This window comes from Habropoda laboriosa, unplaced genomic scaffold (assembly GCF_001263275.1).
Source record: "Habropoda laboriosa isolate 0110345459 unplaced genomic scaffold, ASM126327v1 scaffold106, whole genome shotgun sequence".
Lineage (NCBI taxonomy): Eukaryota > Metazoa > Arthropoda > Insecta > Hymenoptera > Apidae > Habropoda > Habropoda laboriosa.
In genome coordinates this window covers 450858-451403 of record NW_017100224.1, presented here as the reverse complement: position 1 = coordinate 451403, position 546 = coordinate 450858, and the positions used below count along the sequence as shown (strand labels likewise).

General features: G+C 27.5%; 1 protein-coding gene across 1 annotated transcript in view; it reads left to right on the top strand.

The window, feature by feature from the left end:
- Positions 1-6: 6 nt before the first annotated feature.
- LOC108571071 (dynein assembly factor 5, axonemal) overlaps positions 7-546 on the top strand; it is a gene marked incomplete at its 5' end in the record, with an annotated part of 2762 nt that continues 2222 nt past the window's right edge. The window contains one exon of the mRNA XM_017933041.1: positions 7-541. Coding sequence (XP_017788530.1) covers positions 7-541 — 535 coding nt within the window. The remainder of the gene's footprint in view (positions 542-546) is intronic.

Below are 546 nucleotides of genomic sequence, written 5' to 3'. Positions count from 1 at the left end.
CCATTATTGAGAATTTTAAATGATTCTGTAGAAATTTGCCGTGATCAAACATTGGAAATTATGAAACAATTTATAGTTAATTTAACACCGAATGATAGATATATTATGTACTTACTTCCAACTTTATCCAAAAGATTAGGTTCTTTTGAACAAATAGAAACTTCAGAAGAAGTTCGATTGAAGTGTGTTACATTATTAAAAATAATAATATTAAAATACAAAAATTTATTGATTTCATACATTGATGATTTAACAAAAATTTTAACACATACTGTAGCAGACAATTATCCACTTGTTAAACGAGAAAGTTGTGATTGTATATCAGAGTTTGCAAACAATTTGCCAAATTACTTTTACTCACAAGCACAAAACTTAGTAAAACCAATTTTAAATAATTTTACACACCAACATTATAGAGTTAGAATTGCTTCCATTAGAACAATAGGGGATGTGATTCAATATGGAAATAGTAAATCTGTAGAAGAGGTGGCTACACCTTTAGCAGAAAAATTATTTGATCAACATGGACTTGTTAGAGCAGGTATT